The sequence below is a fragment of the Rhinolophus sinicus genome, chromosome 14 (assembly GCF_057876585.1).
Source record: "Rhinolophus sinicus isolate RSI-liver-muscle chromosome 14, RSI-T2T, whole genome shotgun sequence".
Classification (NCBI taxonomy): Eukaryota; Metazoa; Chordata; class Mammalia; order Chiroptera; family Rhinolophidae; genus Rhinolophus; species Rhinolophus sinicus.
The window spans coordinates 12,188,031-12,203,915 of record NC_142514.1 but is presented as its reverse complement, the minus strand read 5'-3'; the positions used below and the strand labels follow the sequence as shown (position 1 = coordinate 12,203,915).

At 52.7% G+C, this 15,885-nt stretch overlaps 1 protein-coding gene and 1 long non-coding RNA gene across 2 annotated transcripts in view; one reads left to right on the top strand and one right to left on the bottom strand.

Annotated features, from left to right (window-relative positions):
- Nucleotides 1-443: 443 nt before the first annotated feature.
- Nucleotides 444-12,440, top strand: LOC148755382 (uncharacterized). Its single transcript, XR_016018557.1, has 4 exons — nt 444-778; nt 4,076-4,140; nt 4,880-5,136; nt 8,953-12,440. It is a non-coding gene; the product is annotated as an uncharacterized LOC148755382 (long non-coding RNA).
- A 93-nt stretch (nt 12,441-12,533) lies between these two features.
- Nucleotides 12,534-15,885, bottom strand: part of IGSF21 (immunoglobin superfamily member 21) — a 241,910-nt gene continuing 238,558 nt past the window's right edge. The window contains exons 7-10 of the mRNA XM_088790243.1: nt 14,550-14,635; nt 13,958-14,150; nt 13,515-13,553; nt 12,534-12,769 (exon numbers count right to left, since the gene is read on the bottom strand). Coding sequence (XP_088646369.1) covers nt 12,696-12,769; nt 13,515-13,553; nt 13,958-14,150; nt 14,550-14,635 — 392 coding nt within the window. The 3' untranslated portion in view covers nt 12,534-12,695. The remainder of the gene's footprint in view (nt 12,770-13,514; nt 13,554-13,957; nt 14,151-14,549; nt 14,636-15,885) is intronic.

The window sequence follows — 15,885 nt, the reverse complement described above, 5'->3', positions numbered from 1 at the left end:
CTCAGCTGAGCCCTGAATGAGCTGTTTGTTATTGGGCAGAATGAGCTGTATGTTATTGCCTCTCTGAGCCTCAGTTTCCTCCTCTGCAAATGGCAACAATAATCCCCTCCCCCTGCCCTCAGAGTACTGAAGAAGAGAACCTAGAAATATAGGGCACATAACAGGTATTCTGCCACTTCTCTCCGTTTGGATAAGCTCAGAGAGACTGGCAGTCTTTTTTTTTTTTTTTTTTTTTTTTTAACATTTAATTGAAGCATAACATACACACAGAAAAGTGCATAAATCTTTTTTATTAGTTTCTTAATCTAAAATTCATTTCAACTCTTCTGGGGCTGACAATGTTACAAATCCTAAAAATAAACCTAAAATGTCTTGTTTTCATTGTGTTTTTTTTTTTTCATAGCATCAAAAACGTTATTTTGAAATAATTTAAGACACAAGAAGTTGCAAAAATAGAACAGAGTTCCCAAGTACCCTTCACCCAGTTTCCCCCAACGACATCTTACGTAACCACAGAACACTGTCACAACCAAAAAGTTGACATTGGTACAATATTATTAACTAAACTAAAAGGTGCATACATCTTAATTGTACAGCTCTGTGGATTTTCACAAAATGAACGCAGCTCTGCAACCAGCGCCCAGAGAAAGAGCAAGAACAACCGGCACCCCAGAAGCACCGCCTGTGTGCCCTCCAGGACAACCACAATGGGGCTTGACTTTCAACAGCATAGATTCACTCGGCCCACTTTTGAACCTAAAGTGCACAGAGTCACACGGTACACATCCCTTTGTGTCCACGTCTTCCGCTCACCATCTTGTCTGGGGCTCGTCCACACTGTGGTGTGTAGTGGTAGCTGGCTCATGCCCACTGCCATGTAGGCAGAGCGTTTTGTAAAGGGCCCAACCCTGTCCCCATAGCTCATCCCCAGGGAGGTCCTTTGAGGCCCTACTCTGGTGGCCTGATGTCTCTCAGTCTGAGGAGCATCGCTATGGGCTAAGAGGTGTCCCCCAAGATTCGTATGTTGCAGTCCTAACTCCCAGTACCTCTGAATGTGCCTGTACTTGAAGATAACCTTGAAAGTGGCAATGAAATTAAACTGAGGTTATTAGGGTGGACCTTAATGCCATGTGACTGGCGTCCTTATAAGAAGAGACTAGGACACAGACACGTGTGGAGGGGAGACCACGTGAAGACACAGGGAGAAGGTGGCCCCTGGAAGCCAAGGAGGAGGCCTCAGAAGAAGCCAGTCTTGTGGATGCTTTAGCCTCCCCGTCTCCAGAACTGTGAGGACGTACATTTTCGTTGTTTGAGTCCCCCCGTCGCTGGTGCTTTGTTACGGCAGCCCCAGCGCACTAGTTCAGACATCTACTCCCTGGCCATCTTCTCTGTTTGGTAACCAGCTGGCCTGGTGCCCAAAGATGACCGGGACATGGGGCTGTCTCCTTCCAGGGCACAGCCGCTCTGCCTGTCCCCAGGCCTTGTGCAAACTGAGCCCAGGGGAGGTTGAGGCAGTGTTCTGATGGGCAGTTTCAGCTTCGCACAGAGACTGGAGGCGTGGAAGTTGCTCAAATGTGTCCTTGACTCCACTCAGGAGGCAGGGCCACCCTGGTTAGGCCTCCGGAGGGTCCCGAGGCAGGCCCCTCATTTCCTCACTCTTTCTGGCTCTCCCCTCCCACCACGTTCCTCCTCTGTCCTCTCTTGATCCCTGCTCCATCCAGGCATGGGCCCTGGTCCCTCCAGGACAATCATCTAATCTGCTGTATTTACCATGCTTTTACGAGAAAGAAGGAAATTTTCCCTTTCAAAGAACTCAAAACCACTGGTTGGGATGACTGCTTTCAGCAAATCTCTTTGGAGCATCGTCTTAAGACCTTAGTCCGCACCGGGAATGTCCCCTGGAGACTTTGTAGCTGGCACCCATTAACACAATCTGCCTCCCTCTGGGCTCCCTGTTCTCTCACTGCCGCCCCCTGCTGGCAGAGGGGGGCATGGTGAGGCCTGCCGTGGGCCTGGACAACGGGCCTTGTAGTGTCCCCAACAAGTTGAAAAAAGAGCTTTTTAGAAAAGCCACCAGGGCTTGAATACTGATTCTGCCACTCAGTGACTATGTGGTCTTGAGAAAGTTCCTTCATGTCTTTAAGCCTCAGGTTCACCATGTGTGAAACGGGCGTTATACTAGAGCTTTTCTCTTGGAGTCCTTGTGAGGATTAAGTGAGAAAAGACCATCAAGCGCTTAGCCCCATTGTAAGAGCTCAGTAAGCATTTGCGGGTGTGTCAGGGTCCGCCAGGGATGAGGATACAGCAGCTACGCCCTCACATCAGGACCCACCCTGCCTGGACGCCCAGCGTGGGATAAATTCTGTGATGCTAGGCTTCGGCCACCAAGCTCACTGGTTCCCAGGGGCTGCCCAAATCACTCCCTGTCCCCTTAACCCAGAGCCCTGACCCCAGAGCATCCTGTGTGAGCTCCAGTGGAAGATGCCTTTCCATGGATTCTGGCCACCCCTCTGGGTACAGAGCCTCAAATGTCATGTCCACTTTTGGAGCTGTCCCTCTCTAGAGGCAGGGACCATCTGGCCCCAGCTTAGGAAGACAAAAGCTGCCTGGAGGCCACCTGGCACACACCTTGCTGCCATGGGCAACATGGCGCGTAGGCTGAAGTGGGCGGCAAACGCATATGCCCGGCATGGTTCAAACCTGCTGGCGCACTGCAGTAAAACCACCTTCGACTTAATATATGCTAATTAGGTTTTAATGGGATTCAGGTTTCCAACAGTAGTGCAGTGTTAGCCATGGTAAGTTATAATCATATCTAATTGGTAATTCTAACATAACAAATTTCTTGGATAAATTATTCTTAGTTAATAGTCCCCTAGGAACAACCTCAACACACACACACACACACACACACACACACACACACACTCACTCACATGCATATATATTTTAGGAGAAATTGAGAAAAAAGAACCAGGTGGCAGCAGGCTCACAGCGAGGCAAAGTTGTTATTTAAAACCTCGACTCCTTCAGGACCTCGGCCAAAGCCCTCAGGGACAGCCTTTGGTCTTAGAACACAGAACAGAAGTCAGAGTGCCCTCAAGCTGAGTCTCGTGAAAGTCAAGGCCATTGTCTGTGAGGGTGGGGAACCACTTCCGGTGGACGGCTCCCATCCCCAGGAGGTGGCACCAAGTGGGGCGGGGCGCGAGGCTCAGGCCTTAGCTGCTACTCAGGGCATGGAGTCCATCCCTGGGGAAGGCTGGCCCTGGCCACAAGCTCTTTTCCCTCCCTGCCAGATTTGTCGGCCCTGCAATTCTTCCCCAGTACAGATTCCAAAATTCCAAAGGAGTGAAAGGGAGACCCCGCAACTGAGTTAATATTGTATTGACCAGGCAAACAACTGAGTGTATTTCCAGAAAAAGGGAAGGGGTCAGTCAACCCGGGTTCTGGTTGTCACTTTGCCACTAACCTGCTGTAGCTCGGGGCGAGCTGTTCAGGGCCTCTGCTTTCCCAGCTGCAGTATGGGTTGAGAGATCATTCATTTCTGTTTTAGCTGGAAGGAAGAGGCGTTTTCCCTGGTGTTGGCATGAGGGGGTGGACGTTCTGTAGCACACAGAGGGGCTGGAGTGGTGCCGCACAAGCCTGCCCCAGGCATCCACGGGGAATGCTCTCTTTTTCTGTCGGGTCACTCTCTGTCCCCCTGAAGCTGCCACTGGCCACAGGAGAGTATGGCTCTTAGCCCACACTCGTCCTCCTGGCAGCAGTTTAAGCTTGTGTCCCAGAGGGTGGGTGGTGGGGTGGCCATGTCATCCCACTTAGGGGAACGTAGGAAGGTGGGAGACATGTATAAAGAGCATGGGGTTTCCAGCTGGGTCCCTGCTTACCCATAGCTGTGTGATCCTGGGCAAGTCCCTTCTTTCTCCCCCTTGAGGTTCACTTCTTGTTTCATTTACAATAGTCCCTCTCATATATCTGGTATGTGGATGGACTGAAACAACCTTGTAAAGAATCTAAGTTAAGAAATGTGTTTCTCTCCCCTTTTTCTTTTTGTCTGTCTCTATGCCCCTCCTTTTAGGCTGGGATGATGGAGGGGCATTGAGTGACCTATGGATGGGGAATGGAGATTAATGTCAGCATCTGGTGAGTGAAAATGACACGTAATATTTATTGAGCACACACTATATGCCGAACATTTTCTAAGTACTTTATATGTACTTTCTCATTCAGCTCTAAGAGGGGGGTATGATTATTATTCTAATTATAGAGACAGATAGGCCACTTAGGCTCAGAGAGGTTATATAAATGGCCTGAGGTCACACAGCTAGTCAACAGCCAAGCCAGAACTTGAACCCAGAAGAGTTTGGCTTTAGAGATCACCTCCTTAACCACTGTGTGGTCCTGCCTCTGGAACTGACCACCTTGAGATCATTAGAGTATTTAGGGGAACCATTTGTCCTAGTGAAGCTTCCAGGTAGAAGAAAGAAAAAGGCACTTATGGAATATTTACTGAGTCCCGGGTCTGTCCTGACACTGTGCTGGGCTGCTCACCTGTGGAGGCAAAATTACCTGGTGCATCAGACCAGGGTACAGATCTCAGCTCCAGGACTTCTTGGCTGTGTGACTCCAGCAAGTTACATAACCTCTCTGAGTCTGTTTCCTGATTTGTAAAATGGAGCCAATGACCCCTCCACTGAAAGGCGGTTGTAAAACTCAAACAGGATGATGCATGCAAATCGCTGACACATAGAGAATGTCTAGTACATGGTAAACTCCTAAATAGGGTTGTTGATATTTATGTAAATTCTGATATATGGAAATATTGATATTTAATTTGTTACACGTGTCCTGTAAATGAAGTGTAATTATCCCCATTTTCTAGCTGGAGAAACTGAGTTCAGCGAGGTTAAGCAACTTGCCCAAGATCCCTAGTGGGAATACGGCAAAGCTGCAGTTGGAGCAAAGCCCTCAGAACTTTCAACCCCAAAGGCTTTCAAAGCTCTGGCTGTCGCTATTGCTGGGGTGAGCGTGAGAGCTCTCCTCTGCAGCTCAGTGGCTTCATCATGCAGGGTTCCGACACACTCCTGCCCGCCTGCCTTTCAGCCCTGGTGACTTCATCATAATGAAGCCATTTTCTGGGTAAGTGACATTCACATTCCAGCCTGAGCTCAGAGCAGGCACTCCCAATGGCCTCCGAGGACTGGGCTTGGGCTGGCCTCCAGGGTCATGAGCTGGTCTGACAGGCCTGGAGCATAGGGCTCACTGGATGTCCTCCCTCTTCACCTCTCTCCCTGCCCCTCACTCTTTGGTTTCCATCAGCTCTGCCCCTCGACCCCAGGGGCCTTCTCCCTTCCCGCAGGATCTCAGAGTGGGCAACGGGGACCCTGGCAAGCCGGAAGACTCAGTCTGGCAGATGTTGTCCTTGACCAAAGCCCTCTAGGGGCCACCCTCTCTGGCTGCCCTCTCTGGCTGCTGGGGTGTGCCCAGCCCTCAGTGGGTCAGACCGGTGGTGCTAAAGCTAATGGTTGGGCAATCAGCGGATGGCTGTACCAGCTTCCTTGCCTCTTTGTGGGGCCCCGCTGATGTGTGAGGTGTGTACGTGCAGAATCTTGAGGATCCCACCAGAATAAAGGCCCAGGTTCCTGGGCTGGTCACGGGCCTATAACCAGCCTGGATGGGTATTCCTCCCTTCCCCATCCTGACTGCCTGTTTCTCACTATGTTTCCTGGACCACCTCCCAATCCACTACTTGGCCCCAGTCTTTGCCTCAGAATCTGCTTTTGGGGGAACTCAAATTAAGGCCCTCAACCACTTTAAGTATTGGCTTGTTCGTGGTTTGGTGCAATGGAAAGATTGTGACCTCTTTATCCAGGCAGATGTAGGCTCAGATCTCCGAGCTGTGCCGGTAAGCTGTGTTGAGCGTCAGCCAATGACTCACCTCTCTGAGCCTCTACTTGCTCATCTATAAGGAACATCTGTTCACAGAGCCAGTGAGATGAAATGCCTGCAAATGGTTGGTGCTTAAAGAGCGCTGGTTGTTCTCAAGGCAGATGGTCCCAAATCAGCGTCTCTCTTGAGCTTCTGACCTGCGGGACACTGCCACTGGCACGTCCCTCCCTCCCCAAGCTCAGCTTGCCCAGCATCAAACCTCTCCATCCTCTGGGTTTCCGATTGTGCAGGTACCGCTCCCTCTCCCTCACGTCACACGACCCCCATTCCCTGAGGGCGGGGGGCTCCTCTGACCCTGCACCCCTCCAGCCCCACTGCTGGCCCTGCTTCCCGTGATCAAACCTGGTTTCTGTTCTGGTGCTGCCACAGGCAGTGGGTTTCTACCTGGGCAAGTCACGTGGCCCCTCTGAGCTGCATCTCCTCATTTGGACAGCGGTGAGAGGAGGGCAGAGGCAGGGTTGTTTTAAGGGCAAAACTATCCAGCACAATGCATAGTAAATAATCAGGGCTTGGCACACCTTAGGGCCTTCTTCTGCAGCTAGCGCCATTGACCTTCACAGAATCTCTCACCTGAACTACTTCAGTAACCACATAACTGGCCTCCCTATGCCAAGAGTGGCTCCTTTGACTTGACCAGGCATGAAATGAACGGGGAATCTTGTTAAAATGTGGATTCTGATTCAGCAGATCTTAGGGGTGGGGGGCTGAGGTTCTGCCTTTCTAAGGTTCTGAAGTTCCCAGGGGAGGCTGGGACCACACTTCAGAGTAGTGAGGTTCTAGAACTGCCCACTCTGCTTCCAATCATCTTCTGTGGTTCTGCTGCTCTCCGCTGAAGCTGTTGCTGGCTCCCTACTGCACAGGAAGGCTGCAGCTAACACATATTGAATACTTACAACGTGCCGCACACTGTTCTACAGCTTTTCATATCCTCATTCATTTAATTCTCTGAGATGAGCCCCATAGACCCCGGCATACCCATTTTACAGAAGAGGAAAGAGAGGCACAAAGAGGTTAAGTAAAATGACCAAGTCACAAAGATAGTGACTGAGCCGGATGTCAGACCCAGGCTGTCTGTGTGCTTGACCTTGACAGCTCAGCTGGCTTCTCTTACAGGAGACGTCTCATCCCCTCAAGCCTGGGATTTAAGGGACTGGAGGAAGGACTGTCCCTGTGGTCACTGAAGCAAGGTCCCTGGGGGAGGTCGAGTTTGAGACGGTGGGAGCACCAGTTTAGGAAAAGACCTCTCCAAAAGGCTTTTTTGCCTGTGGCCCTGGGAATGGGAGTCTGGGGCTGGGAGGGCAGCTGCCTGGGGCAGGAGGAGAGGCAAGAGGGGAGGCCAGGAAGCTGCCAGAGTAGCTCTGCCACGAGGGCCAGTGCAGCTGGCAGCCCAGAGCTCTGCTCTGTGTGCTGACATTTAGGCTTGTCACTGATGATTGGGCCCATTTTGGAAAAATGCATGTATTTTGCACGTCTATTTCCTTCCACCCGTCATTCACGGCTGTTGTTCCCTGGAGGAGGCCAAGGGTGCAATCACTGACATAAGAGCTTAAGTGCCTTTTGGAAACTCCCCTCTCTGGTCTGGTCTGTGGCTCCACCTCCACAGCTGGGCTTCAGGGTCAGTGTCTCCTGCTCCACCTCATTCTGTTTCTGTCTCTCTGTTTCTCCATTCTGTCTCTCTGTGTCTCACCCTCTTTGCTTCTGTGTTTGGATTGGCTTCTCTCTCTGTTTCTATCTGTCTCTCTTTCTCTCTCTATCTGTCTCTTTCTGTCTGTCTATCATCTTCTCTCCCAGTCTCTCTCTTCTCTTTTTCTCTTTGTGTCTGTCTCTATCCGTTTCTACTTCTTTCTGTCTCTGTCTGTCTCTGTGTGTCTCTGTGTCTCTCTGTCTGTTTGTATCTCTACCTCTCTGTCTTTATCTGTCTTTCTCTCCTCCCCTTCTGTCTCTCTCCTCTACCTCTTGTCTCATTTCTATCCACTCACCGCTTAGTTAACTTTCTCTTCACCTCACTCAGGCCCGATCTTGGTCTCTTTCTGTTTTGAGGGGGTCAGATTAGACTGGAGGGTTCTCTTCCAGGATCCCTTTCCCAAGTGACCCTTTCCCTGGCCCCTCCACCCCTCATCTTCAAATCCCTCCTGGGAGCCTATCTCCCAGGATGTCTGGTCTCAGGGTGACCTGACCATAGTGCCCCAAACAGTCATCCACAGCTGGCGGCCCCTTCCTCTCGCCTTCCTCTTCCTTCCTTTCTTCCTCCCTTCCCCTTCTCCAGGCTAGCCCCTCCTCAATCCCCTCCCTGCTTTTTCCAGACTCCTTCCTCCCTTCCTCTCCCTCTGACTCCCAATCTCAGCACTCAGGACCACTGCCCTCTCCCTGCATCTCCCTTTTCTGACACTGACCTGTCCATCCTGCCTCTGTCCTGGAAATGAAGAGGTATGCATCCAGGTTTGCGGTCCTCCTGGGGCTGTCAGCTGCCCTGCAGGGGCTGAGCCCAGGGGTTTTGTTTATGGTTTTGTTTTCCCAGCTCTCTGTACACTTGTGCATTTCATAAAACCTGCAGCCATTCTGGGTCAGGAGGGCAGGGTCCCTGACTAGGTGAGGCACCAGAGCCCTGTGGAGGAGCCACAATTCACTGCTCCACGTTTCCCCACAGGCAAGGTGACCGTGACCCTGGGCAGGGATGTCTGCTGCATCACTGCTGCTTGTGGTGTAGGCAGGTCCCCAGACCCTCTCCTGCTTGGCCAGTAGCCCAGCCAGGGTAGTTCATGGAGGTGAGTGGGGGCAGAAGAACCATGTGATACCCCTCGGGGGTGCTATGGGGCCTCAAGGCCAAGGAGAGGATGGCTATCCCAGACCTTGCTTCTCTTGCAAGTGCATGGGCAAAGGGACCACCAGCAGAGCTGGCACTGACCCTCCTGCACAAAGGGGCAGCCCTGGAATGAATGTCATGTGTCTCCCCCGCTTCCTGTGACCTGAGTGATGGGGGGTGGGGTGGTCCCTATCTATTCACAGCTCGAGAGCCCAGGCCAGAGAAGGGTGGTCCCATCTTGGACCCATCACACACGAGACTGCTGAGTGTCAGCTGTGGGTACTTCTCGTCGATGAGCCCAATTCTGAGAGCTCCACTGACCAGAAGGAGGTGGGCAGACACCGTGGCCGATGCGTTGGGGGTAAGGGGTGTCCTCTTGAGGCCTAGCAGAGGGGTCTGCATCTACCCGGTCAGCTGGACACAGGGGGCAGTGTGCCTCATGACACAGTGTTCCAAGGGGCCTCTGCAAAGCCAGAGCCCCATGGAGGGGGCGGTGTCTGTGGGTGGTGGACGGAGAACAGGGCTCACTCATGGTTGGGCAGAGCAAGGGGCAGAGATGACACTTGCATAGAATCAGGAATTGGTGGTCAGGCCCAGACCAGCAGCCACGTGTCTGGCTAGTTTTCTTTCTTGGAGACAGGATGTCCCTCTGGTGACAATGCAAACTGAACCAGAACTCGAGGCCTTCTCCCTCCCAGGGGCATTTGGGCTGGTGCCCAAGATACAGCCGAGGCACCTGGACGGACCTGGGGTCCAACTGTGAAAGTGGCAGCATTGACTTTGATGTCAGCTTCTTATCCTTCAAGGCCTGGCTGCAATGTCACCACCTCCTGGAAGCCTCCCCTGACCTCTGCTAGGAAAACAGTCACCTCTTTTGTGAGCCCACTGTGCTCTCGCCTACTTTTATTCTAATACTTATTCCACAGAATTTCAGTTCTTCCTCCCCCTCCAGCCCATCATTCCCTATGGATTTGGGGCTCTTCCATAGCAGAATCCGTCCAACCTGTCTTTGACATAAGGCCAGGCCAGGGGATATGCAGAGTTTGTCAGATGAGAGAATGCGCCAGTGGATGAATAAATGAGGGAGCCATCTCCCTCCCAGTCTGGTCTCTGTCTTACTCATCCCTCCATCCCACCCTTCAGGCCCAGCTTGAATTAACCTCGCTTTCCAGCCTGCTCAGGACAGAGTGTGCAGATGCAGAGTCAAAAGCAGACGCTCACCCCATCCCCGGTGCTGCTGGCTGGCTCACTCCGGGCGTGTCCCTGTCATTTTATGAGGTTCATTCACTTGCTGCTGAGATATTAATGTGCTTTCGGGGTCAGTGGAGCCCAATGACCACACTGTTAATAGGGCAAAGCAATTCCGATTTCGTGCCTGCATGGGCTTCCCTCTATTAAGGCAAAGAGAGGTAACAAATCTTTTTTCATTCCTTCCAGAAAATAGGCAAAGGCACTGTGTGTCAGAGACTTAGGTAGGGTAGCTGGCAGGCAGCAGGTGGGGCCGGAAGAAGGAAGCAGGTCGAGGAGGCAGGTGGCGTTATGGTGTTGTTGCCTGTTGATCTGGCCTGGTGTTTATACTGATGAATATCCGAGAGGCTTCAATACTTGACAATCATCTGCTTCAGTGTTGCTCTCCGTTTGCAAAATGTGAACACACAAATATTTATTGAATGAATGGATCATTTATTTGTCCTATTTTTGAAAAGAGAAATTGCTAGGAGGAATCATTTGAGCTTCCCAGTTTAAATGAGCGTATGTAACAGGGTGGATGGGAAACCAAGATTCTAGAACGTCAAGGTCCGAAGGCAGGGCTCTTGTAGATCGCACCAGTGGCCCTAATTCTGCCTCCTCCTGTAGCCACACGTTATGCAATGTGACGGTGCAGCTATTCTCATCAAAAAGTACAATCCATTTCTCTGCCCCTTGAACCAGGGCTGACCTTATGACTTGCATTGGCTAAAAAAAATTGTAGCAGAAGTGACGCAGAGTGCAAGTCCCCTGAGGCCATAAGAGACTGTGTGCTGCAGCTCATCCTCTTGCTCCTCTGTCTTCACCAAGCTTGTCTGACGGAGGGTGAGAGACTTTATGGGCTGAGCTGAGTCACCCCAGCGAAGGCCATCGTAGACCAGCCAGCCCCCAGCTGACTCAGCAGCTGGCTGTAGATGCCATAAGGAACCCCGCCTCCACCAGCCAAACCTGGCCCAGATCAGCAGGTGACGGTCGTCTAGTGAGAAATACTAAAGAGCTGATGCTGTAAGCGAATTCGTTTTGGGAATGTGCATTATACAGCATCACTGCGACAACAGATAACTGATATAAGAGCCAGATGACTGTGTCTATTTAATCCGCAGCTTTCATTGCACGGCTTGACCCAGGGTGAGTGGTTAATAAATATTTGTTGAGTGAATTAATGTACCTTTGGAAGCACTGCTGTAACTACTTGCCTGTTCCCCAACACCTCTCAGAGGCCCCACCTCCTAATACCATCACAAGGGGAATTAGGTTTCAACGCATGAATTTGGGGGAACACAGACATACAGTCTATAGCATATGTGTGGAGACAGAGCCGAGAGTGCAGTTTCCAGGCTCTCGGCCTCACGTGGAAAGGTGCTGGCTCAGGTAGTAAATGGCCAGCACCTATGATTGGATGGCCATCAGCTGTGGCTAGTTGGCCGTCAGCTGTAACCAGTGAGCCATTGGCCACTAATATAACTGCCCTGGCTACGCTAGGGGGTTGGTTGGTTGGCAGAGAAGTGGATGGTGGATGGCGGCTAGCAAGTGGGGTTAGCAAGCGTGGATTGTGGATTGCGGATTGTGTGGGTCCTACTTGCTTTGTCTCTCTCGGCTGCCAGGGAGACTGGGGTGCAGGAAGACCCCCTGTTGGGGTGCTGGCGGATGTTTGCTTTTGTGTCTCCACCAGCCGCCATTGAGAATATAGTGGTATGACTCCCCTACCTATGGCTCCGTGGGTGTTCCTTTTGGCCTCACCATGTCCTGTGTCCTTGTGCGGGGAGCGGGAGCTGAGTCCCTGCATGACAGTGACTCTCAAATCTTGGCCACAGGTCAGAGAGACCCCCCCCCAAGGGACTCTCAGGCCTTCCCTCTGGGCTAATAACTGAAGGGCGTGGGAAATCTCCTAGTGGTTGAGTAGAAAGCTCTGTCACCTCTACCACTGACTGATGCGTATGTGTGCTGCGCCCTGACTGGGGTTGGCCACGGCCACGGGATTTCTTTGGCTAAAGGAGCATTCATGGACACGACAGGCAGATGCTGTAACAGGGCTCGCATGGTTTGGTTCTTTTCTCAAGCTTTGATGATCTACCGTAAGAGGATCAAATGTCAAATAGCCACTACCCCTTTAGCTGGAGCCCCAGAACAAACACCCCTGGAGGAGACCTGAGACCAACCCCCAGCCTGGAGTCCAGCCCAGGGAGCCTATCACCTGAAGCAGAGCTGCACACTCCGTCCAGACTGGATCAACTTTACCGCTTCAGCCAGAGCAAGAACAGAATCATACATGCTTATTGTTGCAAGCCACCGAGTGTGGGGTGGCTTATTGTGCAGTGTTATTGTGGCACTAGCTGACCTTGGGTTTCCCGAGAGCCTCTGGCCACTTACCACGCCAGGTTGTTGGGACTTGGGTCAGAGCAGCACCGCCACCCCTCATCCAGGGAGGAGTGCGTCTTCCCTCTCCCCACCCCAGGGCCTGTCCCAATGCTGGATACCTGGGGGCGCCCAGTTGCTGCTCTAGAACAAATGAAGACTACAGAGCCACAGACCCAGGTGGGGAAAATCATTCTGTTCGTTTTAATTAAACTGACTGAAGAAGCCAAGACACAGACAGAAAGAGACTAAGAACAAGACTGGAAATAGTTTAGAAAAGAAATGAAAAGCAATCGCAGAGATGTCAGTGCCTGATGGAGTGGTGGGAACAGGGGCCCCACCTTCACGTCAGCTCCAGGACCACTGTCAGGACGAGCACCAAGGTGAGCCGGACGCCGGCAGGGCCATTAGCGGAACCTGTGTTGGTAGCAGGGAATGGGGTCAGAGCTTGCAGAGCCACTGTGTCGCTGTCTGATGGGCATAGCTTCCATCCGATGCATTGGGCGTAAATCCCAGCTCTGCCACCTGGCCCACCTAACTGTGCATGACCCCGTCTTTGCACTGGGCCAGCTGGGCTGAGGTCAGGCTCCCTGGTGGCCATCGGGACCCTCCAGCGAGCACCAGGGCTGGAGGCCTCCACTATGAACTGTGAGCTTGGCCTGGTGTGGAGAGGGGAGGGCTGGCTGGCCTGAGAGCAGTATCTGGGTGCCACAGGGTGTTACCCATGTTAAGGCGCAGCCTAGCGAGGGCAGTATGAAGGGCCCCGGGCCCCAGCAGAGGCATCTGTCTGTTCCTAACTGCGCTGTGGAGTGGTCCAGGGCCCTGGCACACAATCCCACAGTCAGTGCTGGGCACATCTTGGGGCGGGGTGGTGGGGAGGGTTGTGCTCTCGGAGCTAAGAGCACTGGAGTCACCGTGGATGGTGGTGGGGACACATTTGGTCCCTGAAACCCCTGATGCTGCTTTGGGGTGCTATCCCCCTTTATTGTCTCAGTGCCCACTCCTAACCACCTCTGACCCAGGCTCTACCGAGCTAGGAGATGATGGACTGAGGCTTGAGGGAGAGGCAAGGGTACGCTAAAGGGCGGTCTGGGCCAGAGCTTGCTGGAGCCTTGAAAAATCACTCCCTGTTAAGCAACGAGCTCTGAGAGTGGACACTTACCATTGGAGTCCTCTGTTCCTCTTGGAATATTTGGGTTTTCTGTTGGAAAGAACAGAGGGAGAGCTAGCGAGTGGATTGCGGCATTTGGAACGCAGTAAAGCAGCTCCCCTCCAGCCAGTGCCGGCTGTGTGGTATCCCGTGCACTGTCTCAGTGCAGCCACTCGGCCTCTGTGGGCCAGCAGAGGCAGCCCCACTGCACAGATGGCGCGAGGGACGGAGGTGAAGCAGTCTGCCCAAGGTTGCCCAGCTGCTAACGGGTGGATCTGGAATTTGAACCCAGTGCTCCCTGGTTTTAACGGCTGAACTACAGTGCCTCCCTGTGGCACACCCCCTCTGGGAAAATTTAGGGAGCTTGGGCCCTTGCTGTTCCCTCTTCCTTGGGGCAGCGCTAGCCAGGGCCCATCCCTGGGTCGTCCCCCTGATGCCCAGTTGGTGCAGCGTACCAAACACAATGAGCCGGGTGTGTGTGTCGGTGGAGCCCAGTGGGTTCTGGGCCGTGCAGCGGTACATGGAGCCATTGAGCTCGGCGGGGACCCGCTCTAGCACCAGCTCCTTCCCATCGAACTCGGTGCTGCCGTCCAGGAGGCGGCTCCCGACCCGTGTCCACGTGAACATGGGCTCTGGGAAGACTTCGTTCTGTTGGCCAAAGCAGGGTAGAGTCAAGTCATAGGCGGAACCATTCTGCCAGAGCAGGAAGGGGTCAGAGGCATGGCCTGGCCAAGGCTGGCAACACATTCTCATCTGACGGGTTGGGAGGGGCTACTTGGAACACCAGGCAGAAAAGGGCTGGAAAGAATGTCAAAGACCATGAGCTATGTGTGCTCCAACTTCTAGATGGGTAAGCAGAAATGCAGGCACCTCTTGCCATTCCTCCTTGAAGCCAATTCTGCCATTACACAGATTAGCAGACTGAGGCCCGCTGGCTCAGCTGGAGGACAAGGGAAGGGTCTCGGAGCGTGCTGCCAGAGACATGGTACCCAGTTGGTGCACCTACTACTTCCCACAACCTTCCCAGATGCTGAGAGAGAGGCCAACCTGAAATCCATGAATGAGAATCCTCACTGTGTCCCCGACCCGGGCTCTGCTGGGCGTCATCATGATTTTGGGTCCTTTGGGGGCAACTGTAGGGGGAGGAAGGCTAGGTCAGAGAAGTATATGCATGTGAGGGGGACGGGGGACTGAGCAAGGAAAGGAAGGGCAGGGAAAACAGAAGAGAAAGTTCCAGTCCGGCATCCTTGGCATCGGCCCATCCTGAGGTAGGAGCTCTGAGGATGCTCATTCATTCATTCATTCATTCATTCATTCATTCATTCATTCATTCGATTCTACCTGCACTCATTCACACATGTTCCCAGAGATTCTACAATGAGTCAGACCCCGTCTGAGACTTGGGGATTCAACAGTGTACAGAATATGGTCTCTGCTCTGTGGGGTTCACTCTCAGTGGGGATGAAAGACAAGCACAAGCCAGTGTGACAAAGGTCAGATCAGAGAAGCCCAGTGCACGATGGAGTCAGGGATGCCCAGGGGAGGTGCTGCCCAAGAGATGACTCAGCTGCGAAGGGGGGGCCGCCTTGACTGCACGTGGCCGCCCACACTCCCCCCTCCACTGAATGCGAGGTGGGGTTCTGCCATATTATCCCCATTGTACAGCTGAGTTAACTAAGGCCCAGAGAGGGGAAGTGACTTGCCAAAGGTCACACGGTGAGGAAGAGCTGGGTCCAAAACTCAGGTCTCCTGACTCCTGCCCAGTGGGCTTTTTTTCCTTGATTCTCTAGGTGGGGGATGGGTAGGTGGTGGACACAGTGTGTGTATGGGGGGCATCTCCTTCCTTGAGTCTCTGCTCTCCCTACACCTTGCTCACAGCCTGGTATCACGTCTTCAAAGCCCCCTTACATCTCAGAGCTTGGGAGACAAGATGCCCAGGGCGTTGCTATCCTGTGCACAGAGAGTCTCAGGGTGGAAGAGTCACTGGGATCCCTGGGTCCATCCTATCAGGTTTCAGACTGGGAAACGGGCCCACGGGGAACCAAGGGGCTTATCCAAGGTCACCACAGAGCCAATCTCCCACATTTCCTGACTTTCAGGCCAGGACTCTTCCCCCAGAATCATTCATTCCTTCACTCATTCATTCTTTCAACAAGTAATTCTTGAACCCACTATGTGCCGGGCTTTCGGGGGCAGGGCTGGGGACACAGTGGTAAACAAGACCAAGTGCCTGAGAACTCGGAGCTCCTACTTTAGAGGGGGAGACCTTCAAGATGCAAACAAGTCTACAGGCAAGGAACTATCAGGAATGTGTAGCATTACGCAGAGAATCAGACCCAGGGTGCGTGGCAGTCAGTGTCTCTTCCAAGGAGGTGACATTTCA